This window comes from Chelonia mydas, chromosome 10, assembly GCF_015237465.2.
Source record: "Chelonia mydas isolate rCheMyd1 chromosome 10, rCheMyd1.pri.v2, whole genome shotgun sequence".
Lineage (NCBI taxonomy): Eukaryota > Metazoa > Chordata > Testudines > Cheloniidae > Chelonia > Chelonia mydas.
This window is the reverse complement of record NC_051250.2, coordinates 30,274,844-30,297,954: the sequence shown is the minus strand read 5'-3', so window position 1 is coordinate 30,297,954 and position 23,111 is coordinate 30,274,844. Positions and strand designations below refer to the sequence as shown.

General features: G+C 43.7%; 1 protein-coding gene across 5 annotated transcripts in view; it reads right to left on the bottom strand.

The window, feature by feature from the left end:
- The window catches only part of WDR90 (WD repeat domain 90), a 95,164-nt gene that overhangs the window by 10,918 nt on the left and 61,135 nt on the right, over positions 1–23,111 (bottom strand). For 4 of the 5 annotated variants that reach the window (XM_043523551.1, XM_037910428.2, XM_037910427.2 and 1 more), the window contains 18 exons: positions 17,068–17,184; positions 16,147–16,382; positions 15,277–15,416; positions 14,493–14,623; positions 12,680–12,810; positions 11,886–12,047; positions 10,016–10,144; positions 9,142–9,275; positions 8,984–9,024; positions 8,310–8,441; positions 7,712–7,897; positions 6,532–6,632; positions 5,537–5,639; positions 4,613–4,734; positions 4,025–4,184; positions 3,406–3,596; positions 1,587–1,755; positions 1,055–1,166 (listed from right to left, as the gene is read on the bottom strand). In XM_043523551.1, coding sequence (XP_043379486.1) covers positions 1,055–1,166; positions 1,587–1,755; positions 3,406–3,596; positions 4,025–4,184; positions 4,613–4,734; positions 5,537–5,639; positions 6,532–6,632; positions 7,712–7,897; positions 8,310–8,441; positions 8,984–9,024; positions 9,142–9,275; positions 10,016–10,144; positions 11,886–12,047; positions 12,680–12,810; positions 14,493–14,623; positions 15,277–15,416; positions 16,147–16,382; positions 17,068–17,184 — 2,497 coding nt within the window. The remainder of the gene's footprint in view (positions 1–1,054; positions 1,167–1,586; positions 1,756–3,405; positions 3,597–4,024; positions 4,185–4,612; positions 4,735–5,536; positions 5,640–6,531; positions 6,633–7,711; positions 7,898–8,309; positions 8,442–8,983; positions 9,025–9,141; positions 9,276–10,015; positions 10,145–11,885; positions 12,048–12,679; positions 12,811–14,492; positions 14,624–15,276; positions 15,417–16,146; positions 16,383–17,067; positions 17,185–23,111) is intronic. The other variant, XM_037910429.2, reaches the window with a different exon arrangement.

The window sequence follows — 23,111 nt, the reverse complement described above, 5'->3', positions numbered from 1 at the left end:
GCAGGAGTTACAAGTCTTGACAGGAAATCTGGGGAAAGGAATTCGGGGAAGATTTCCTTCTCCTTGGAATTTCAGAGTTAGAGTGGGGCATCAAAGCTTGGCTCAGCTAAGGGATACATTAGCAGTTCACAGTGCATTCGAAGACCACACTTAACTTGAACACAATATAGCATATTGCAAGCTGAGCTTGCCTTTAGGATGCTTAGATACCATGGTGACAGGTGCCTTATAAAAACTTAAGACAAAGCAGAAGTACATCCCAAGGAGACCAGAAGGCTGCTCAGATCAGGATGGCGTATTGCATGCTAAGATCTGTAGTCTCCACAGGCTGAACTCCTGTAGTAAAGATGATGGTGGCCCCACATTGTGCTGGGATAGACTTCGCTGAGAAGAGAGGGAGTCACAGTTGTTAAAGGGGAAGCAAGGGATGCAATTTTCCAAGACAGAATAAGCAAATTCAATTCTCTTTCCTGCTAAAAGAGGTTTTATAAATCACCAAGACAGAGATCAGGTGAGGTAAACCCAAATATTTTTAGTACCAAGAATGTCTACCACTAGTGACATGATCAGTAAGGAGATGGAACATTCTTTAAGCCTGCCCAGGATTAAATACCTATCTGGACATGCTAAAATACGCCAATGAAGAAAATGCAAATTGTGTCTGGTTCAAAAAATGTGATACTTGGGCTTGTCACAGACATACACAAAAAGAATTGTAGGTGTTCTAAACCCCAACTCCTTCGGACAAGGATAAGAAAGGAACAGCCAGAAATTTCCACCTTGAATTCCATGAGAATCCAGACCCAATGAACCAAGAGTCACAAGAATTTAGAGGAGGAGCTAAGAATTAAAGGACAAGGGAAACAATTGCATAGGCTAGTCAAAAGCCTACCTCTGCCAATGAAAAGATGCCACCTACTGTGTTCAGGGAGTACAAGAGGAAGGAGAAGGTATGTCCAGAGAGTGGACTGAGTAGCTATGTATCTCAGCACAAACCTCTCTCTTCAGGTTTGTGCAAACATGAGTTAGACACTGCATACACAAGCCACCTCACCTGGCATCGGAACCTTTCAGCCTCAGCTCCTGCACCGCTGCCACTGACCACAGTCGAATTCTCTTTGTGTTGCTGCCACTGACCAGCCTGTTGCCACAACACAGAAGCACACCTAGGACAACAGAAAGGAAATGCTTTAATGCAACGTTAATACCCATACTTGTTGATCATTATAAAGGGATTGATAGACTCTACCAACTAAGTTTGCTGGTAAATGTTTGGGAGGAGGAGGAGTGGCTATACCAGCAGGGGTCTGAACCCAAGGCCTCTGGTTTGCTATCCAGAGGTTTCTAGAATTTGGAGGCTGAACCCAGGCCTCTTAGCAATTGCACAGGAAGTATGCATGCATACTTGCACCAGATATGGCATGAATCTAGCTCCAATCAATTCTAGCATCTGCCAGTGACTTAGCATTAAGCACTGAGAAACAGCTGGAATCCGGGTCCAGCAGGGCCAAGATTCTTCTTTCCTCTCAAGTCTCTGTGGAATTTAAGACGCAATCCCGTCAGAAGCCAGCAGCATCTGTACTTACCAATCTCACCCTCATCAGCCTCCCAAGTCATGAAACAGCGATTGGTCTGTGTGTCCCACACACAGATCTGTCCTGTGTTGGTCCCACTATAAAGAAGGTAGTTGGTGCTGTAGCAGAGAGATGTCAGTTCCACCAGTCCTACCATATCAGGGATGGCAGCTCTATGAACCTGCCACATAACAAAAAGCAGCAGGGTCAGAGAGATCATGATAGTTTATTTTTAAAAACCACCCCCAAATTAAGTTAATTCACCCAATACTTTAGCATTAACTGAAAACCAGTCACCATCAGTAGGTGTTGCATCACTGAGGCTATGTGTACACTACCATGGTAAGTCGACCTAAGTTATGCAACTCCAGCTACGTGAAAAACGTAGCTGGAGTCGACATATCTTAGGTCAACCTACTGCAGTGTCTACACCGCGCTGGATCGACAGGAGACACTCTCCTGTCGACTTACCTTACTCTTCTCATTCCGGATGGAGTACAGGGGTCAACTGGAGAGTGCTCTGCCATCGATAAAGCGGGTCTTCAGTGGACCCATTAAATTGACCCCCGGTGCATCGATCGCCAGAGCCTTGATCCCGTGGTAGTGTAGACATAGCCTAAGAGAAACCAATCGCCCCCACCCGCTGGCACAGACTAGAAATGGCAGAGCCTTTCATATCAATTACTGTGTGGGCTTTAAAAGGAGACAAGGCAAAGTCTGACAAATAGAAAGGACAAGTTCAGATGTTCAATCTGCAAACACCTAGAAGATAATAGGGTGATAAGTAACAGTCAGTATGGATTTGTCAAGAACAAATCATGTCAAACCAACCTAATAGCTTTCTTTGACAAGGTAACAAGCCTTGTGGTAATAGGTTTCTTTGACAGGGTAACAAGCCTTGTGGATGGGGGGAAGCAGAAGATGTGGTATATTTTGACTTTAGTAAGGCTTTTGATACTGTCTCGCATGACCCTCTCATAAATAAACTAGGGAAATACAAGCCTAGATGGAGCTACTATAAGGTGGGGGCATAACCGGCTGGAAAACCGTTCCCAGAGAGTAGTTATCAGTGGTTCACAGTCAAAATTGAGGTCCTGCAGGGATCAGTTCTGGGTCCAGTTCTCTTTAATATCTTCATCAATGATTTAGATAATGGCATAGAGAGTACACTTATAAAGTTTGCGAACGATACCAAGCTGGGAGAGGTTGCAAGTGCTTTGGAGGATAAGATTAAAATTCAAAATGATCTGAACAAACTGGAGAAATGGTCTGAAGTAAATAGGATGAAATTCAATAAGGATAAATGCAAAGTACTCCATTTAGGAAGGAACAACCAGTGGTACACATACAAAATGGGAAATGACTACCTAGGAAGGAGTACTGGGGGTTACAGTGGGTCACAACCTAAATATGAGTCAACAGCATAACACTGTTGCAAAAAAAGCAAACATAATTCTTGGATTTATTAGCCGGATTGTTGTAAGCAAGACACTAGAAGTAATTCTTCCGCTCTACTCCGTGCTAATTAGGCCTCAGCTGGAGTATTGTGTCCTGTTCTGGGGATAAGACAAGAAGCAATGGGCTTAAACTGCAGCAAGAGAGTTTTAGGTTGGACATTGGGAAAAACTTCCTGTCAGGGTGGTTAAGCACTGGAACAAATAGCCTAGGGAGGCTGTGGAATCTCCATCATTGGAGATTTTTAAGAGCAGGTTGGACAAACACCTGTCAGGGATGATCTAGATAATACTTAGTCCTGCCTTGAGTGCAGGGGATTGGACTAGATGACCTCTTGAGGTCCCTTCCAGTCCTACAGTTCTATGATTCTATGTACCTTGAGGCTGATGTCAGCTCCCCGCTGCTCAATTAGCCAGAAAGCCACTGCTCCCCTGCCTACACAGGCAAGTTCACCATCAAAAAGAGGGTTAAAGGCCACCTCATGAACTGGTTCTAAGAAATGGGTGGACGACATTAGGTCATAAGTATGGGTGTTCCACAGGGCGAGGGTCCGGTCACTGTAGTCCCCTATATATGACGTGAAAGACAGTAAGAACTTTAGGATATCACTTTAATTTCATATACATGTTGTACATTTCCATATTAAATTAATCAGAATTCCCCCCAGTTTAACGTAGACACAACTTAAACTTCAACTCTCTTTGCTTAAACATGTACTACCAGCTTCCCTTATGTCAAGTCCTATACCAACCTAGTGATCTTATACAGAAGAGACACCAAAAATGACCCTATCACATCGTGTGTGCATTCTGTAGACATCCAGTGACCCAGGTGACCATGTAACAGCAACTTGACATCCTAACTCTATGCCCCAAGTGACCTTATTACACCTAAATACCCTGTGGATACCATACCCTCAGTGACCTCTTTATACCAGCTGGCTGTCCTGGAGACATCCTACACAAGCTCATAGCTTACAGGTTCAGACGACTAACCTAGTGTAACAAGGAGCCTATCGTCACGAGAGTATGCCATGGCCTGTACTTGGGTCTCATGATGGAAAATAACTTTTTGGCAAGTCCCATCCTGTACGTTCCAGATCCGGATCTGACAGCGTGAGTCTCCATTCCCCTGGCCAGAGGCAGAGGCGAGAACCTGGCAAAACAATAATATATCACCATTGGGAACTCAATAAAAAACGATATGGGTGTTCTAGGAGAGTCAACAAGCCCTATGTACTAAACCAGAAGTGAACTCATACAGATGGCAAGAGGAAAGCTCTGCAGATTCATAAGGATGGAGGCACCTGATGAAAAAACACACAAGAGAAGAGTGAAAGCTTCATGGCCACATACACACAGCATTAAGTGCCAGAGCTAGTTGCAGATGTGGCATGTGGATTAGCACATGCATGCTTTAACTCCAAAAACCAGAGTCTCTATGCAGTGGGCTAGAGAAGCAGCTCAGGCAGAAGAGGAAACAGATACACATAGGAGCTCATTCAGCAAAGTCCATCCAGTCAAGAGCAAATAGTACATATAGCCAAACCAAAGCTTCTCCAGGAGGACAGGAGACATTCATACCTGGGCATCATGGCTGACTGCTAAAGTAGAGATCTCTTCAGGGTGGCCAATCCAATGCTGCTGCGATCCTGAGTGCAGGTCTTCAACCACAATCACGCAGCCACAGGTATAGGCAAAAAAACCTAGGTGCAGTGTGAAGAAGAGAGATATGACATCAGGAGAGGTCTGTATGGAGGCCTTGTGTACAGGCCCATACACTGCTGCATCTAACCTACACAGCATAATTAGAGAAGTGAAACTAACTCTTCTGTCTAGAGTGCTTTAGAGTTAACTGCCTTTTCATTACAGGCCATGGGGTGTCCTTCCAATCAGGGAATGGGCAGATGTAGAAATCTCTGTTCCTCCCACTTTGATAAAGAAAAGCTCTTCTGCATCTTCAGCGCTGACACAAAGAGGTGAGAGGGCCTATAAAACAACAAGCTCTCTTCCCTGCCATCATGTGAGATGAACAACTAAAGGCTGGAAATTACTTTGCTAATAGGATTCTCCAACATGCCTGTATCGCTGATGTATCGCTCCAACATAAAAAGGGTCCCTTAATGTACAAAATAAACTCACTGCAGCAGAGTGAAGCTCTCATGTGGATGGCAACAAGACTATTTAACTCAGTAGTTCTCAAACTTTTGTACTGGTGACCCCTTTCACATAACAAGCCTCTGAGTGCGACCCCCTTATATATTAAAAACACTTTTTAATATATGTAACATTATAAATGCCGGAGGCAAAGCGGGGTTTGGGGTGGAGGCTGACAGCTCGCGATCCCCCAGCTAATAACCTTGTGACCCCCTGAGGGGTCCCACCCCCAGTTTGAGAACCCCTGATTTAACTTGTCTAACTGTGCAACGTTTGCACATTTAATGCACCATTACAGAAGTATTGGGATACACACACACACACTTCCCTGAAGACTAAGCCCTAGAGTACCTGTGTCTGGGTTCCAGACCATATTCCCCCTTCCATTCCCATTGTAGCCAATGACTGCCTTTAATTTCAGGCCCTCGTTACCAGCTGGAGGATACAAGACACGCTGCAAGGAAAACAGACACTGGTTCAAGACCACTTTTGTCAGGATACTCCATGTCAGTTCAATTCTAAATAGTTGCACAGGAACTACCACACACACACACACAAAGTTTAACAGTCAAACACATGCCCACCCATTTCTGTAGTTATACATACAAAAAGTGAAACCCAAACTAGACATATATGCTCTTCCAGATACATATATATACCAGCATCCTGTAACAGACTGGCAGTGTTTCCCCAAAACACCCCACCTGGGGAGTAGTTGCTAGTGCTGCTGGGAAAGGTTTAAATGGATGCTGCTGACTCACTGACAGGGATGCTTATTTACCCCACTTGGAGATAAGGGAGGTGGGAGCAGCTCTCTGCAGAACAGGGGATCTAGAGTGTGAGTGAGCAGTCCCGAGGGAGGAAGTCTAGGAGCTGCGAAACCAGGGAAGAAGGATTGAGCTGAAATGTATGTTCTCATTGATTTGTTTGCCAATAAAGCTGAATCCCAGGAAGGGGTAAGTTTGGACTTTCTACATGGTGTGAATTGTGTTGGTACAGCAGACTGGGAAAGGCATCTGCTCTCAAACACGTGCCTACAGACTCTCTGAAGCACTCTAAGTACTTCTCTGGCACTCTCAGTATCTTTTGAACAAAGAATATACAGATGTGCACAGAAAAATAAGTGACCCAAAACCACTTATGGAAAGATCATAGTCAACTCATCTGTGGTCATAACAGAAAGTGAGACTAATGCTAAGGGTTTCTAAAACATGGGAGTGCATTTCACAAAATCCTTTGCACTGCCTGAGATATAAAAAGGAAGCTACATTAGGAAAGAACCAAACCAAAACCAACCTTTCCTGCTCTTTATCTGGCCAGACTCTTAGCACTGCAGCAATTCTTACCTTGGGGAGCACAGATGCTTTGAAGCGAGGAGTAAAGTGCCTGTAGGAATCTGGGCGGATATAGTGCTGGGGTTCAGGACCCTTGGTCTCCTTTCTAGGTTCTAGCACAAAACATAAAATAAGCCTAACTTTGCTTATGGTAATGGTGCATCTTGAGCAACTTTGCCAGTTAATGTTCTGGTCTATTAGCCTTCTGGATGTTGAGGAGGTGTGTACACATGGGCGCGCACACAGGCTGGATTCTCCACTGTCCTGCACCTTGTGCAGTCATTTATACCAGTACAAAGGGGGTGTAAAATGACCCAATCAGAATATAACATTCACACCCACTCTGCCCAGGTGCAAATGGCTGCACCAGGTGCAGGGTCATATACATATTTTCCTACACAATCTCCTCTCTGGTTAGAAAATGCCAGCATACCAGGTGTAAAGACAGACTATAATTCAATATCCTATTTCTGTCATTTTGTCAGGGTGACAGATACTCCACAAACTCAAAGTACTACCCCACTGTGCACTATGGGTCTCAGTACCTGAGGAGACAAGCCAAGCAAACAGAAAGCCACGACTTTATAGTGAGACAAGCCTTACTTTTAAACGGAAGCTCTCTGACAGATCTTGCCTGAGGCTTTGTGCCCTGGCAGCTTCATGCCTCTGGAAGCTAGCCATGAGGTGCTGCAGCGTTGAGGTTGTATTTCTATTAATAGACACATTGAGAGCCTTAACAGAAAGCACAACTTCAAAGCAGAGACAGGTTACATGGTGGAAAGGAATCCTGTGTGCTTAGAAGCAGCAGCAGCAGCACAGATGGAGATGGACCAGGGAGGGAGACAGAGAAACAACAAATGGTCACAGAGACCAAAACAAATTTCCCTTACTCTATTCTTTTTGGCAAATGATATCCAAAAGAAGGAAAATATCACCTGGGAATTCTAGGAACGCATACTGCATTTGATCTTGTGGCTTAAATCACATCCCTCCCAGAAACCCATGGCAGGCCATTAGTATTTCTACAGACACCATACAGAATGCAACATACACTTTCCACTTGTGTCTATATTTTCATGGATTTTCCCTCATTTATTTTATTACTAGAAGCACACTGCCTTGCAGGTGAATGCTCTATTTGCTCCCCAAAGGAGCGAAGCTCTTCAAAGGCCCAGAACACCCCTTGATTTACCATTTCCTGAGTGACTGGGAGACCTCGAACACTCCTGACTCACTTTGGGCCTCACAACAAGAGTCTCCTCATTCTCGACTGGTTCCTCCATGACAAGGGTTGAGTGGTCTTTGTATCCATCTGCAGCCTCTCTGCTGCTACCTTTCAGACCTGCTTCCTCCCCTTCATCTGACTCAGAGAAAATATCTGCAGAGGAACATTGGTAGAAATAAGGGGAGAGTTATTCTGTGCTTCTCAGGGTTTATTTTATGAGTGGCTGACCCTTCAGTTACAGAGAGGTTACAAAACAAAGTAGGATTTTCCTGTTGCCTGTGGGGAGAATGTGGGCATTCACCAAAGGTCAGAGATATTCACAGAACCCCTGGAAATGCTTGGCCAGCAGTTCAGTAGATGGAACCAGGGGGCAAGGGAAAAAGTGGCACCAAGAATTACTAGACAGTACTAGGCTGGGAAGGGAAGGTGCAGAGCTGCTCATCTCAACCTACAGGAAGAAGTGGAGGTGGAGGGAAGAGGTGCCGGGGCAACTGTTGAATTATAGAGGGAGTTTTCCCCAACGAAACTTTAATTCCCCTTCTCTACAGGTGATTCCTCTTCTCACCATCACGTCCTGCTTGGTGGATAGAACTGATGTCCAGACATGGTGGTGAGGCCAGAGATGGAAGAGGAGCTGACTGGCGGGGTATCTCATTGGCACTGGATGTAAAATCCTTTAGCTTCTCAGAGCTAGTTTCTGTGAACAGAAAAGGGGACTGGGTAATTCCCTCTGATGTCCTCTGAAGACAGGCTGAGGCAATGGCAATACAGTACCAATATGCTCAGCTCTCCAGCTTCCTCATACCCAGATGAAGTAATTTACAGATGCCTTATCCTTTGTCCTCAGGAGGAGAGAAAAGGGAGACAGGGAGAGGTGAGAAGCAAGAGACAGCAGAGAGAGAGAAAAGCAGGAGAAATTAAGGTAACAGAGCAGAGGAGGAAGAAGAGTAAGAGATAGAAGAGATGAGGAAGAAGTTTATCAGCTAGCCCATGGCTGACACACTTTGCCCTTGCCCTCCCCAGCAGTGGTCTCTGTGACAAGGGGAAACAATAATCAGTTGGAGATTTCAAACTGCAGATTAATCCCTAGCACTAACAGGAAATTAGCTCTTAGCGCCCTGGCATCCTTGGCCAAAGAGTAAAAATCCATTTATAACCAATTCAAGGCTCTCCTGTGTCCTGAAAACAGATTTGAAAAATGTGTCTGAACGTGCAACAAAATGAAAGAGGCAAACTCACCAGCTCTCGGAGGCACAAGGGACTCAACATAGGGATGAATGCTGGAAAGGTAATGAGACAAGAATTACAACAATGGGGGTGAGAACAGGAGAGAGAGGGGAACAATGGAAAGTGTTCCCAAGCCAATGAGATTTGATGAAGGATTGTAGTGCTCTTACTCAGCCTTGGGTGACTCTGCTCTGGACACAGCTAGGAAGTCCCAAAGGAAGATGGCATCTCCAATGCTGATGACGTGCTGTTGGTCAGGGGTGAAGGCCACCTGTCGCACTGGCTCCGAGTGGCCAATATATACCTGGGAGAAAGTAAGAGTGGAGGGGCATGTCTTGTACTTCCAATGCTCAACTGCTACACCTTTGCATGTTCTCAGGACCATTCATGGTTCCCCTCAGCACAGAAAAGGTGGTAAAGGGCCTTCCCAGAAAAGGCTCTTTAGTATTTTTCTATATAGTTATCGTACCATATTGGATATACAGTATGGGGGAATTCTGTCCAAAACTACCTAACAGAGGTTCTCTTATGTACCTCCTGAGGGTGCATACACCAGGCCTGCACTGCTGAGTTCTGGGGTCATTCTTTAATGAGGTTGCAATGGTCTGGAGGAATGAACATGGGATTGGAAACTGGAAGAACCTGAGTCCTCATCCTGACTCTGCCCAACTCCTGTGTGACCTTGAACAAGCCACTTCACTGCTCTCTGTTGTTCCATCTGTAAAAGGCGTAACGCCTACCTATCTATGTCCTGGATAGTGGTGTGATTAGGATTACTTAATGATGGTAAAGTGCTACAGAAATACTAAGTATTATTATTAAGTGAAATGAGTTTGGTGTTCTCCATCCATGCCCCATTGGACAAAACTATCACAGTTATGACGGGGAACCATGGATCAGTACTGGACAAATCAAGGTTGAGGGCCATTGGCAAACCCACGTGGAGGAGGTTAGCTGCACTATTGCTTTCTGCTCAGAACAGCTAAGTGGCATTCATAGTGGAAAAATGTAAGGTGCCACTGATTTTTCCCTTGTGTCCAGTACCTGAAAGTTGATGTCGAACCTCATCTGATAGTCCCACACTTTGACAACCCTGTCACCGGCCGTCAGCAGGTACCTGGCATCCTCGCTCAGTGCCAATGAAGAACAGGACAGCTTGTGCACACGAGACACCTGTGAATAAGACAAGACATCATCATTGCTAGCTGAAATGGCTGTTTCCAGCTTGATCAGAGAGAGAAACATAAGGACAGATTGTCTAAGGTGTCCAATTGGAAATGGGAGGAAAAGGGGTTTATGCAAGGGAATATTTTTGCCCTCTTCTGATAAAAAAAAAGTTTCAAACAGTAGGAGACAGGGGGCAAAGATGCCCAGCTGTTCCAGACATGGAAGGTCTGTGATTGCTTCCAGTTCTACATCACTCTGTAACTATGCATAGACTGCAAAGTTTGTTAGACACAACGAATCTGGATAAACGTGGTACTCTTCAGCCGGGTGACAGGAGTGTGAGGGAGCAAAGCAGAAGAGAACAGATTTAACCTCATCTGGGGAATAACCATATTAGCTATGTACATCAGGTGACTCAGTTTTTCTTAGAAGCCTGTGACTGCCAGGACTTCATCACGGAGTCCCATGTCCACATGTGTTCACTGTCAAGAGGTGTGGAAGCTGAGGGATATCATACAGAGAAGATCTGGATGACCTTGTAAACTGGAGTAATAGTAATAGGATGAAATTTAATAGTGAAAAGTGTAAGGTCATGCATTTAGGGATTAATAACAAGAATTTCTATTATAAACTGGGGACGCATTACTTGGAAGTAACAGAGGAGGAGAGGGACCTCGGAGTATTGGTTGATCACAGGATGACTATGAGCCGCCAATGTGATATGGCTGTGAAAAAAGCTAATGCGGTCTTGGGATGCATCAGGTGAGGTATTTCCAGTTGAGATAAGGAGGTGTTAGTACCGTTATACAAGGCACTGGTGAGACCTCATCTGGAATATTGTGTGCAGTTTTGGTCTCCCATGTTTAAGAAGGATGAATTCAAACTGCAACGGGTAACGAGAAGGGCTACTAGGATGATCCGAGGAATGGAAAACCTGTCTTATGAAAGGAGACTCAAGGAGCTTGTCTTGTTTAGCCTAACTGAAAGAAGGCTGAGAGGAGATATGATTGCTATCTATAAATATATCAGAGGGATAAATACCATGGAGGGAGAAGAATTATTTAAGCTCAGTACCAATATGGACACAAGAACGAATGGATATAAACTCGCCATCAGGAAGTTTAGACTTTAAATTAGACGAAGGTTTCTAATCATCAGAGGAGTGAAGTTCTGGAACAGCCTTCCAAGGGAAGCAGTGGGGGCAAAAGACATATCTGGCTTTAAGACAAAGCTTGATAATTTTATGGAGGAGATAATATGATGGGATAGCCTAATTTTGGCAATTAATTGATCTTTGACTATTAGCGGTAGATATGGCCTGTGATGGGATGTTAGATAGGGTGGGATCCGAGTTACTGCAGAGAATGCTTTCCTTGGTGTCTGGCTGGTGAGTCTTGCCCACATTCTCAGGGTTTAGCTGATCGCCATATTTGGGGTCGGGAAGTAATTTTCCCCCAGGGCAGATTGGCAGAGGCCCTGGGGGTTTTTCGCCTACCTCTGAAGCGTGGGGCACAGGTCACTTGCTGGAGGATTCTCTGCACCTTGAAGTCTTTAAACCACAATTTGAGGACTTCAATAGCTCAGACATAAGTTAGGGGTTTGTTACAGGAGTTAGTGGGTGATATTCCGTGGCCTGCGTTGTGCAGGAGGTCAGACTAGATGATCATAATGGTCCCTTCTGACCTAAAAGTCTATGATTCTATGATATCCCAGAGACCACAGAGCATTTGCTTCACAAATTCCTTACCTCTCGGACCAAGCGGCCAGTTTTGGCATCAAGAACAAGGACCTTGTTGGAGGAAGTGGACACCAGGAGGTGACCAACAGGCATGGGAGCGAAGCAGATTCTCAGAGCAGAGTCCAAGTTGGTGCTGTCCAAGTCCAGGATGCTGACGTCTATCCTCAGTAACTGTGAAACAAGATGCTATTGAACACTAGCTTCCTGAAGTGAACAGTTCCAAATGAAATCATCCAGATGGCAGGGAATCCTAAGGAACTTCTACACAATCTGAGGATATTTTTAGACCATTTTCCCCACTGCTTTATTGTCTGAGGCTGCTAGAGGAGGAGGAAAATGTACCTCACTCTCTTTCCCCTTTAATCTTCTCAAGCTACCTGATTAAGTGGTGGCTCTGGGCAGGCATTGTAAGAGTGCATTACTCAAGAAGACATTTCCTCAAAAAGGTACAGATGCTGTAAGATTCCCTATTGCTTTTCAGCAACTTCACCTCTCGTTCCATAAGGGCTGCATGTGATTTTGGAAGGAAGACAGCCTGATTTGGTGTTTCCATCCCACAGCAGCATCAAAAAGGAGGAAATCAGAACCATATCCCAAGGACCATCAAGTGTTTTCCACATGGCGAAGGACGCGTAAAGGGGCTATGTCAGATCCTATTTGGTGGAGTCTATGGAGTTCTCTAACCATCTGGGAAGAAATCTCTTTTCCTTTTCCTGCAAAGCATTCTGCAGTGTGACACGCCAGGAATGCCCTCCCTCCTACTCTATTCTCCCTTTAGATCAAGGCAACTTCCTTCTGGTTACCTCATCTAGAGAATGGGCGTCCATAACGGTCACAGTGTACTTAGAGGGGCCCACAAAGGCGAGGAAACGTCCATCCCCACTAACGGCCAAAGTGTTGGGACCATGCTCAGCATCTTGGGACACCACATTGGCTGGATATGACAAAACACAGGGTAAATGAGATAAATGGGAAGGAGAGAAAGCTTAAAGGGAGAATGACTGATTATATACTGCAGCTGAGATAAAATTCATGCTATTAAGGTTTTAGGGGGTGCTCCTCTCTCTGAATCAGCACTGAACCAGTACCCCAGCATGGTGCTAAGGATCAATCTGTGCTGTGGAAGGTGCCAGACTTGAACAGATATTATACACACATTAAAGACAGATCTGAATCAGAACATTCACACCAAGATCTGGAACAGCCCCAAATTTGGGGAGGCCTGGAAATTTGAGCAAATGGATTATATTTGTGGCACACAGTACCACAGTGCAATATCAGTGGAGGAAGTTGGATTTTATTGTAGTTTTTTAGCATAGGCAGGGGATTGTGACAAGCAGTTACTGCATATGGATCTCAGCGAGGGTTTAAACAGCTTAAATCCATAGAGATAAATGGCTGCAAAAAACTGCAGTACAGTGAAGTAATTTTTAGCTAGTAGATGAACTCAAAGAACGTCTTTTATCATAAAAATCAAGATGACTGCTCTATATTTAGCCTATTGCTGAAAAAGGCCAGTCTAGATTTAAGACCATGTGTTATTTCTGGGGGTGGGCAGGAAAAAAAGGGAGGCAGTGTGGCTAAGGCATTGGCTTCAGATCAGAGTCAAGAAGCTGTGGTTGCTATCCCCAGTTCTCACACTGGCATGTTGTGTGACCCTGGACAAGTCCCATCCTCTCTCTGTGCCTCTGCTTTCCCTCCCACCTTTTGTCTGTCTTGCCTGTTTAGATTGGAGGCTCTTTGGGGCAGGTGTCATCTCTCACTGTTTGTATGGTGCCTAAGAGAATGGGGCCCCCTACCTCAGTTGAGGCCTCTATGTGCTACTGTAATTCTACCATCACTTTTTTTAAAAAATAAGTGTGCATTAAATCTGAAAGAGGATATACATGCAATCTGAGCCCATCTGCAACGTTAAAATACGTCAATCCAGTTACAAACCTTTGGAAACCAGAGTTACAATGGAAGTTTTAACAGACCCTCAGTGAGAGCAGTGTTAACAGGCATGAGAGAAATACAGCTAACTTGTCTCAAAAGGTTTCAGAGTAGCAGCCGTGTTAGTCTGTATTCGCAAAAAGAAAAGGAGTACTTGTGGCACCTTAGAGACTAACCAATTTATTTGAGCATAAGCTTTCGTGAGCTACAGCTCACTTCATCGGATGCACAAAGTGGAAAACACAGTGAGGATGTTTTTATACACACAGACCATGAAAAAATGGGTGTTTATCACTGCAAAAGGTTTTCTCTCCCCCCACCCCACTCTCCTGCTGGTAACAGCTTATCTAAAGTGATCACTTTAGATAAGCTATTAGATCTAGACAGCAGGAGAGTGGGGTGGGGGGAGAGAAAACCTTTTGAAGTGATAAACACCCATTTTCTCATGGTCTGTGTGTATAAAAACATCCTCACTGTGTTTTCCACTTTGTGCATCCGATGAAGTGAGCTGTAGCTCACGAAAGCTTATGCTCAAATAAATTGGTTAGTCTCTAAGGTGCCACAAGTACTCCTTTTCTTTTTGTCTCAAAAGAATCATAGGTTGCCCTCTGAAAATTACTTCATGGAATTTTGAGCCTGTTAGCCCTAGAGATAATACCAGAAAGAGGGATGCAGAACCCTTACCCAGAACTCTGAGGACGTGACTCTTCTGGGCTGCACAGTTATAAAGAGCCAGAGTCCCATGGGAGCAGGAACTGAACATCAAATTGCCATCTGGGGAGAAGGTCAGACCAGTGACTGCACCACGGTGCTGCCTACATAACACAGAAAACACAGGAGACAGTGGGGCAAAAAAGCAGAGCAGACTGATGTGAAGCGCAGTGAGGGGTCTCTGAATCAGGAAGGAGATCAGAAACAGTGTCAGGGACAGTGAGAAGCCCACCCTATTTTTCCCCTACCGTAGTATAGGATGGTTGGTTGTCTTTATTCCCAAGAGTGCTGGGGGAGATTAATCAACAAGTGCAGTGCTCTTGTTGCCAACAGCTTCCAGGATGGCATATCCACACACTGACATGCATTTTTGATCATCCTCCACTCCCCAACAAAAATGTTCTCAAGTGCGTCCTGTCTGGTTGACCCCCAACAAGCTTGATCTGCCTCCCCTATTCTTGGCCACCTCCCTCCACGATGGAGAGTCCCAGTCAGGCCTGACTCCTAAAACAAACCCAAAACTACACACCCCACAGCCATGACCCCAGTAGGCTTTTCCTCTCTGAAAACCAGCTCATTGTAACTCACTTGATGAGAGGCTAAGTTCTAAGGAATGTCTCTTCCATTATTGCCCAACACTAATGTTAGCTCCTGATATGTCTCTCATGAGGATGGACATCTTACTTATATCACTGCCATGACTCCCACCATTTAGATTTGTACATGTGAATATACAATATCCATTTGTCAAACGTACTTGTGTTCCATTAGTAGATCAGAGCCAGCCAGGCTGAAGGTTCTCACCACTCCACTGCTGAACCCACATGCAAAGATCTGTTGTGCAGGATGAAAGGCCACAGTACATGGCATCTCATCAGAGGCAGTGAAGTCATATAGCTGTGGGAAAGGGACACACAGAAGCACCACTTGGGGATATGCAAAATCTGGCAGCAGTATGTGGCAGAATGAGATAACCCCATACCCCAATTCCCTGTTACAAGCCTATCATTACAGTGAAGCTGTGTAACCCCTTGGGGCCTGATCCAAAGCTCAGTGAAATCAGTAGGAGTCTTTCTATGGACTTCAAAGGGCTTTTGGGCTGCGGAGCTATAAAACTGCATTGTAGACATTCGGGCTTGGGCTGAAGCCCAGGCACGGGGACCTTCCCCCCTTGCTGGATCTCAGAGCCTGGGCTCCAGTCTGAGCCTGAACGTTTACAATGCAATTTTACAGTCCCACAGCCTGAGCGTAGGTCAGCTGACATGGGCCAGCCATGAGTGCTTTATTGCAGCGTACACGTACCCACAGAGACCTCACCATTATGGCCTAAATTAACCTACAATATTTAATAGAGGAAGAAAAGCAAGTGGTATTTTAAATATTTGACTTTTGGAGCTAAAGCCAAACTACACAGAAAAATCTTGAACTTCATGCAGTAGTTCTGGAGGGATCTGTTGTTGTTTGAGGTAGATTTAAGTGATTTTAAAGTGAGATATGTTGTTAGCACCAGCTGCAGTCAGTTGGAATAAGCAAAGATTGTGCAGATTTCCTTTTACAGCTCTGCCAGCAAAGCTGAGTTTTGACTTCTACTACCTCTATCTTCATCAAGAAAGTGAGCTTATACTACCTGCTGCATGGACACAAGGTCCCAGATCCGGATGGTGTTATCCTGGGACACCGTAGCCATCTGCTTCCGGAGCCCATCCACAGAGAATGCCAGAACAGAGTCAGTGTGAGAGCGCATGAGGGTATTGTAGCCCCGGGACTGTACATCCAGGTAACCCAGGTTCCCAGTGGAGGTGGTGCACAGAACTTTGAGACTATCTGGACTGATGCTGACAGAACTCATTGGACCTTCATGCTCTGGGGAAACAGACGTACCAGTTGATAAATTATCCCAGGATGCAAAAAAGTGGTACATCTAGACTATAGCTAAGTGACCACCCTTTTATTTCTGCACTTTCATTTCTATGTCCTGTACTTTCCTGAGTGCTTTGAGACTAACTGTTCTCAGGTTTTAGTCTAGCCACATAATCAAGCCAGTGTCATTTCTAAAAAGTCTTTATTTTTCAGTATCACTGCATTTCATTCCAGGATGGATGAAGAACTCCTGTGCTTCTCCCATAGATTTTCATTGGACAGATATGCAATAAGCATTAAGGACTAATGTTTACCTTACTCAGAAGACTCCTGTCTTTCTCTAGAATTCCAGAAAAACAAGGAACACTCTTGAAGAGATAAAACCCAAGATTCATTCTGTACAGACTTGTCTAACTTTTCACTGCAGGAGGTGGCAGTTACTCCACACCAGGGTCTAGCCCACTGAGAGAGCACCACAAGAGAAGCCTAAGAATGAATTTCTGTTGCTCTTCACAAGAGCTCAGGTTTGGGAATGGATCAGAAGAGCAGTGTAGTGGAACCCTAGGCTGCATTCCCTTTTTGCTCCATTCCCTTTTTGCTCCAGGAAAGCTTTGGCCCCATAGGGCTAGGTTGATATGAATGCAGAACTGAGTGAGGAATGAGTGAGAGAGATCCAAGGTCTACTCACCAGCCTCCAAGAAGATTGCCGAGAAATCCAGAGGCCACAGCCGCACGTAGCCATCCTCTGAGGCTGTGGCACAGAAGGTAGAGGAGACACTAATACTGTTTATAGCAATCCCAGGGCCTGAAAGGACAAACATTACCAATTGGCACAACGTAAGGAACCAAAAAATTACCAGACTGGATCAGACCAATGATCCATCTAGTCCAATGCTGAGCGATTCAGAGGAAGGTGCAAGAAACCCTGCAGTAGCAGTTATGGGATAAGTTGTCCCCAGGGAAAATAAGAACATCCATACTGGGTCAGACCAAAGGTCCATCTTGCCCAGTATCCCGTCTTCCGACTGTGGCCAATGCCAGGTACCCCAGAGGGAATGAACAGAACAGGCAATCACCAAGTGATCCATCCCCTGCTGTCCACTCCCAGCCTCTCGCAAAGAGAGGCTAGAGACACCATCCCTGCCCATCATGGCTAATAGCCATTGATGGACCTATCCTCCATGAATTTATCTAGTTCTTTTTTGAACACCTCCTCCTAACCTCCAATTGCTAGATGACGGATCATGCCCCAAATCAGAAGGGTTTTTATTATAACCAGAACTCTTGTTCATATTTAATATTAATATTATAACTATGGGTATACTTAAAAGCGGCAAAGAGTCCTGTGGCACCTTACAGACTAATAGACGTATTGGAGCATAAGCTTTCGTAGGTGAATACCTACTTCGTCAGATGCATGTAGTGGAAAATTATGCTCCAATACGTCTGTTAGTCTATAAGGTGCCACAGGATTCTGCTGCTTTTACAGATCCAGACTAACACGGCTACCCTTCTGATATGGGTATTCTTGTTATCCATAGAAACGACCAATCACTTTTCAAAGACTGCCATGCTCTTGACCTTAACAATACATCGTGGCAATGAGAGTCACAGGCTAATGGTGTGAAAAAGTGTTTCCTTTATCTTTTCAAATTGGTTCATCTATGGAGAGAGCAACAAGAGAGAGTAAAGAGAAAGAGGAGAGAGGGAAAGGGGATGGGAATGTAGCAAAGGAGACTGTGTGCGTTAAGAAATGGCTGAGACATCTAATGCTTACGACAATATCAGTGAAGTCTAGTCTAATTAAAAGCACTGGGAGCCAGAAACTCTGACCCTAATACAACTTGTGACCATGGTCAAGTCGTAAATTCTATGCCTCAATTTCCCCATATATAAAATGAGAATGATATCTACCCTCCTCAAAAAGGGGTTGGGAAGCTTAATTAATATACATTATATTAAAGCCTTATAAAGTGAAAATGGCAGGGATCATGGTAGTGGTGGGGTCTATTAGAGATCAGCAAATCAGAAAAAGAAGGTGGATGAGGCATTTCTAGGACAAACAACAGAAATATCTAAATCACAAGACCCCTGGAATTAATGTGGGACTTTAACTACCCAGACATCTGTTGGAAAAGTAATACATCAAAACACAATTTCCAGTGAGTTCATGGAATGTACTGGGGACAACTTCTTGTTTCAGAAAGTGGAGGAAGTAACCAGGGTGACAGCCATTTTAGACTTGATTCTGACCAAGAGGGAGGAACTGATTGCAAATCAGAAGGCAGAATGCAATTTGGATGAAAGTGACCATGAAATGATAGCTTTCATTATTCTAAGTACAGGAAGGAGTGAGAGCAGCAGGATAAGGATAATGGTGTGATGTTGCACTCCATATGTTTTATGGAAATATGCCTATGAGTGTAATTATAATCTAACTGGAATATGCTTTATGCAAAAGGTCTCTTGTAAGGTATCATTACAAAGCTTATAATCTACTGAGTGTGTTCAACCTATTTGTATGAACGTATCATTCTTGTACCTGAAGCTAGGAATATGAAGTATTACTAGTCCTATTGTACTTATGCAAAGTGTGGGCCATTAATGGTGGCTTGGAATCTTGATGGCTCCCATTGACTAGGACAATTGGTTGTGAATTGCTATGTTTACTTGCAGACCTTCCTGCGTAGGTGTGGGCCAGCCATGGAAGAATGAAGGCTGGGGTCTCACAGGACATGTGACCACGTCACATGATACTGGAATCCATCTTAAACCTGGTGCTTTTCCATTTAGAAGGAGGGGTAGGGAGCAAGAGAGACAAAAGATTCCCACCTTGGGCCAAAGCTATAAAAGGAGGTGGAACAGAACAAAGGGCGCTGCCAGTCATGAGAAATCCCCTAGTTACCACCTGAGCTGGAACTAACAAGGAAAGGATTGGGCCCAGACTAGGAAGGAGTCTAGTCTGTGAAAGAAGCTTATTGGAACATCTCTGAGAGTGAGATTTACCTGTATTCAGTTTCTTAATGTATTAGGCTTAGACTTGCGTGTTTTGTTTTATTTTGCTCGGTAACTTACTTTGTTCTGTCTGCTATTACTTGAAACCACTTAAATCCTACTTTTTATACTTAATAAAATCACTTTTGTTTATTAATAAACCCAGAGTGAGTGAGTAATACCTGGGGAGCAAACAGCTGTGCATATCTCTCTTTCAGTGTTATAGAGGGCGGACAATTTATGAGTTTACCCTGTATAAGCTTTATATAGAGTAAAACGGATTTATTTGGGGTTTGGATCCCATTGGGAACTAGGTGTCTGGGTGCTGGAGATAGGTAACCTGTTGAGTGGTTTTCAGTTAAAGCCTGCAGCTTTGGGGGTATGGTTCAGACCTGGGTCTGTGTTGCAGCAGGCTAACATGTCTGGCTCAACAAGGCAGGGTTCTGGAGTCCCAAGCTGGCAGGGAAAATGGGCTCAGGGGTAATTTCAGCACATCAGGTGACAGTCCTAACAGGGTCTCTGTGACCGAACCCATCACAAATGGACTTCAAAAAAGCAGACTTTAACAGACTCAGAGAATTGGTAAGTAAGGTCCCCTTGGAAGAAAATCTAAGGGATAAAGGAGTTCACAAGTGCTGGCAGTTTCTCAGGGAGACAGTATTAAAGGCACAACCGCAAAGTATCCCAAACTGAAGGAAAGATAGGAACAATAGTAGGAGGCCAATCTGGCTGCATCAGGGGCTATTTAATAAACTAAAAATTAAAAAGGAATCCTACAAAAAGTGGAAACATGTGTACAAAAAGAACAGCACTAGCATGTAGGGACTAAACAGAAAGGCTAAGGCACAAACTGAGTTACACTTAGCAAGGGACATAAAAGGAAAAAAGAAGAGGTTCTATAAATATGTTAGGAGCAAGAGAAAGATGAAGGAAAGTGCAGGTCCTCTGCTTAGCGGGGAAGGAGAGCTAATAATTGACGACAAGAAGTAGGCTGAGGTGTTTAATGCCTATCTTGCTTCAGTCTTCACTGCTGAATTGGAATTAATTTGCAAACTGGATACAATTAACTTAGGCTTGAATAGAGACTGGGAGTGGATGGGTCATTACACAAAGTAAAACTATTTCCCCATGTTTATTCCCCCCCTCCACTCCCCACTGTTCCTCAGATGTTCTTGTCAACTGCTGGAAATGGCCCACCTTGATTATCACTACAAAAGGTTTTTCCCCACTCCTCTCCTGCTGGTAATAGCTCACCTTAAGAGATCACTCTCGTTACAGTGTGTATGGTAACACCCATTGTTTCATGTTCTCTCTATATATAAATCTCCCCACTGTATTTTCCACTGAATGCATCTGATGAAGTGAGCTGTAGCTCACAAAAGCTTATGCTCAAATAAATTTGTTAGTCTCTAAGATGCCACAAGTACTCCTTTTCTTTTTGCGAATACAGACTAAACACGGCTGCTACTCTGAAACCTAAAAAGGTTAATGATTACCAGATACTCGACATGATTAAAATTAACAAGGGGGAAAGAATGCAAATCAAAATAGGGAAAGAACAGGTTAAGGAACATTTAGCTAAGTTAGGTGTACTCAAGTCACTAGAGCCTGATGAAATACCTAGGCCGGGTATTAAAGGAATTAGTTGAAGCAATCTCAGAACCATTAGCAAGTCTCTTCAAACACTCCTGGAGGATGGATGAGATCCCAGAGGACTGGAGAAGGAACAATGAGTACTTATCTTTAAAAAGGGGAACAAAGTCAAAGAGCACCTGGGGAATTATATACCAGTCAATCTAACTTCGATACATGGAAAGATACTGGAACAAATTATAAAACAATCAATTTATAAGCACCTAGAGCATAATAGTGTTATGGAATAACAACATGGATTTGTCAAGAACAAATCATGCTAAATCAACCTAATTTCCTTCTTTGACAGGGTTACTAGCCTAGTAAATGGAGGGGAAACAATAGATGTGATATATCTTTATTTTCTTAAGGCTTTTGACACAGTCCTACATGACATTCTCGTAAGCAAACTAGGCAAATGTGGTCTAGATGAAATTATTATAAAGGTGGGTGCACAGCTGGTTGAAAGACTGTACTCAGAGAGGGTATCAATTGTTCACTGTCAAACTGGGAGGGCAATCTAGTGAGATCCTCAAGGGGCCAGTCCTGGGTCAGGTATTGTTCAATATTTTCATTAACAGCTTGGATAACAGAGTGGAGAGTATGCCTATAACATATGCGGATGACAAAAAGCTGGGACGCATATGGAGGGTCAGGATTAGAATTCAAAATGACCTTGACAAATTAGAGAATTGGTCTGAAATCAACAAGATGAAAGTCCATAAAGACAAGTGGGAAGGGAAAATCAAATGCATTAATACAAACCGGGGAATAACTGTCTAGGTGGTAGTACTGCTGTAAAGGATCTGGAGACTATAGTGAATCACAAACTGAATTTGAGTCAACAATGTGATGCAGTTACAAAAGAGTCAAATATCATTCTGAGATATATTAACAGGATATTAGACTTTTTTGCAACTGCATCACAGGAGTGTCGTATGTAAGACATGGTAGGTAACTGTCCCACTCTACTTGGGACTGATGAGGCCTTACCTCAAGTACTTTATCCAATTCTGGATGCCACACTTTAGGAAAGATGTGGATAAACTGAAGAGAGCCCAGAGGACAGCAACAAAAATGATAAAAGGTTTAGAAAACCTCACCAGTGAGGAAAGGTTAAAAAAACTGGGCATATTTAGTTCTGAGAAAAGAAGACTGAGGGGGGACCTGGTAACAGTCTTTAAATAAGTTCAGGGCTGTTATAAAGAGTATGGTGATCAATTGTCCTCTATGTGCACTGAAGGTAGGACAAAAAGAAATGGGTTTAATCTGCAGCAAGGGAGATTTAGGTTAGATATTAGGAAAAACTTTCTAACTATAAGGGTAGTTAAGTTGTGGACAAAGCTTCTAAGGGAGGTTGTGGAATTACCATTTTTGGAGGATTTTAAGACCAGGCTAGATAAACACCTGTAAGGGATGGCCTAGGTTTACTTGGTCCTGCCTCAGTGCAAGGGGCTGGACTTGATGACCTCTTGAAGTCCCTTCTGGCCCTACATGTCTATAATTCTATAGAATAAAGCAAAATATGTGCTGTCTTACAATACGAGTAGCAGTAGCACTTGAAAACAAATTCTAACTAATGTCATAACAGCAATACAAGACTTGCTGAAAGTCATAATACTTTGACTTCTGTAGCATTAAAGAATTCTAAATACTGTTGAGATCTTTCTCACCAATGAAAGAACAGGCCAGTTGTTTCATTTTGTATGTTTAGCTTTTTACATGCTACTGGGCACAGGATTCCTATTGGCTGATTAAAACATTGCTTTATGTTACTAAAAAGGGTGTTTATTCTAAACATTCATCAATCAAAACACGAAAATTCTTCTTAAAATGGTACTTAGCCATTTTATTTGGTAGGAAGTTTTTTTTTGATAGGATTATTTTTGGTAGGAAGTTTGTCACCACTTATCTGATCGAAACCAGTCATCTGTGTTAGGCAGAGCATTGCTTTATTTTCAAAGAATTTGCTTTATTTATTTCAACTTCAATCCCTCTAATAGATTTTATCTTAATTATTTAATGAGGCCACTCCATTCTTATTGTCTTCACAAGCAAAACTTTTCCCTCCCAGCTGAATTTATTTACACTCATTGTTTTTAATTA